The sequence below is a fragment of the Gracilinanus agilis genome, chromosome 2 (genome assembly GCF_016433145.1).
Source record: "Gracilinanus agilis isolate LMUSP501 chromosome 2, AgileGrace, whole genome shotgun sequence".
In the NCBI taxonomy this organism is placed as follows: domain Eukaryota; kingdom Metazoa; phylum Chordata; class Mammalia; order Didelphimorphia; family Didelphidae; genus Gracilinanus; species Gracilinanus agilis.
The window spans coordinates 239920351-239921387 of NC_058131.1; the positions used below are offsets into that span (position 1 = coordinate 239920351).

The 1037-nt window shown below is 64.9% G+C and overlaps 1 protein-coding gene across 2 annotated transcripts in view; it reads right to left on the reverse strand.

Annotated features, from left to right (window-relative positions):
• Positions 1-337, reverse strand: part of PABPC1L (poly(A) binding protein cytoplasmic 1 like) — a 29831-nt gene extending 29494 nt beyond the window's left edge. For both annotated transcript variants that reach the window (XM_044661074.1, XM_044661076.1), the window contains exon 1: positions 145-337. In XM_044661074.1, the coding sequence (XP_044517009.1) occupies positions 145-337 (193 nt within the window). The remainder of the gene's footprint in view (positions 1-144) is intronic.
• Between the last annotated feature and the right edge of the window lie 700 nt (positions 338-1037).

Genomic DNA, 1037 nt, shown 5'->3' on the forward strand with positions numbered 1-1037 from the left:
CGCCCCCCGCCGCCATCCCTGGGCGTCATTTATCGCCATCCCAAAGGCGGTAAACCAGGAAAGTTCTAAGAAACGAACCCGGGGGTCTTCCCCTGGGTTCTAGGCGCGTTTCCCTCCCGTGCCCAGCGGGCCGGCTGGGCTCACCGTCTGCAGGCTGCTGGAAGTTGATGTAGGCATAGCCCAGAGAGCGGCGCGTGGCCACGTCGCGGCAGACGCGGATGGACATGATGGGCCCGGCGGCCGAGAACTTCTCGTACAGCATGGCCTCCGTCACGTCGGGGTGCAGGTCGCCCACATAGAGGGACGCGAGAGGGTAGCCGGGGCCGCTGGCGTTCATGTTCCAAGGAGAGGAGGGTCACGGTCTAAGGATAAGGCGGGGCCGGGGGGGGGGGGGGAGGGTCTCACCAGCCTGGGCAGAGGTCCTCGGCAGGTGCAGACCCCGGGTAGCCCCCTCGAGGGCAGGGGAGAAAAAGATTCCAGAGTCCCGGCGATTCTGTCCTCCAGCCCACCCCACACCCTTCACAGCTTCTTCCACCCCGCGCCCCGGGCCCAGCCCCAGGGCTCACCCTGGAAGCGTCCTGGTAGCAGAGATGCGCGGGGGCGTCTAGCCACGCGGGGAATGGAGAAGCTAGCGGCTGCCTTCCCTTGGAGACCGCCCCCGCCCCGCCCCTTCCTTTACGGCCCTCGGGGTGGGGTGGGCCAATCCCAGGGGTCCGGACTTCGAGGCCTTGGGGGCGTTACAGGCTTTGCCGGTCCCGAAGCGCTTCCCCGACGGGGCGGGCCGGGAGAATACTCAGATTGCCTTCTCACCTGCTTCTTCAAATGAGCCTCTCGCAGGTGCGCCCTTCCCGGTACTTCCCTTCTCCCCGCCTGGGGGCAGTTAGGCTGTTAAGCAGGCAGGCTGCAAGCAGGTAGCAACGAGGGGGATTGGGTAGAGTCCTGGAAGAAGACATCAAGGTCAAGTTCTGGCCCTGCCTCTTCCTAGAACGTGACCTTGGGCAAGTCACTTGCTCTATTTGGGTCTATTTTTCCATCAG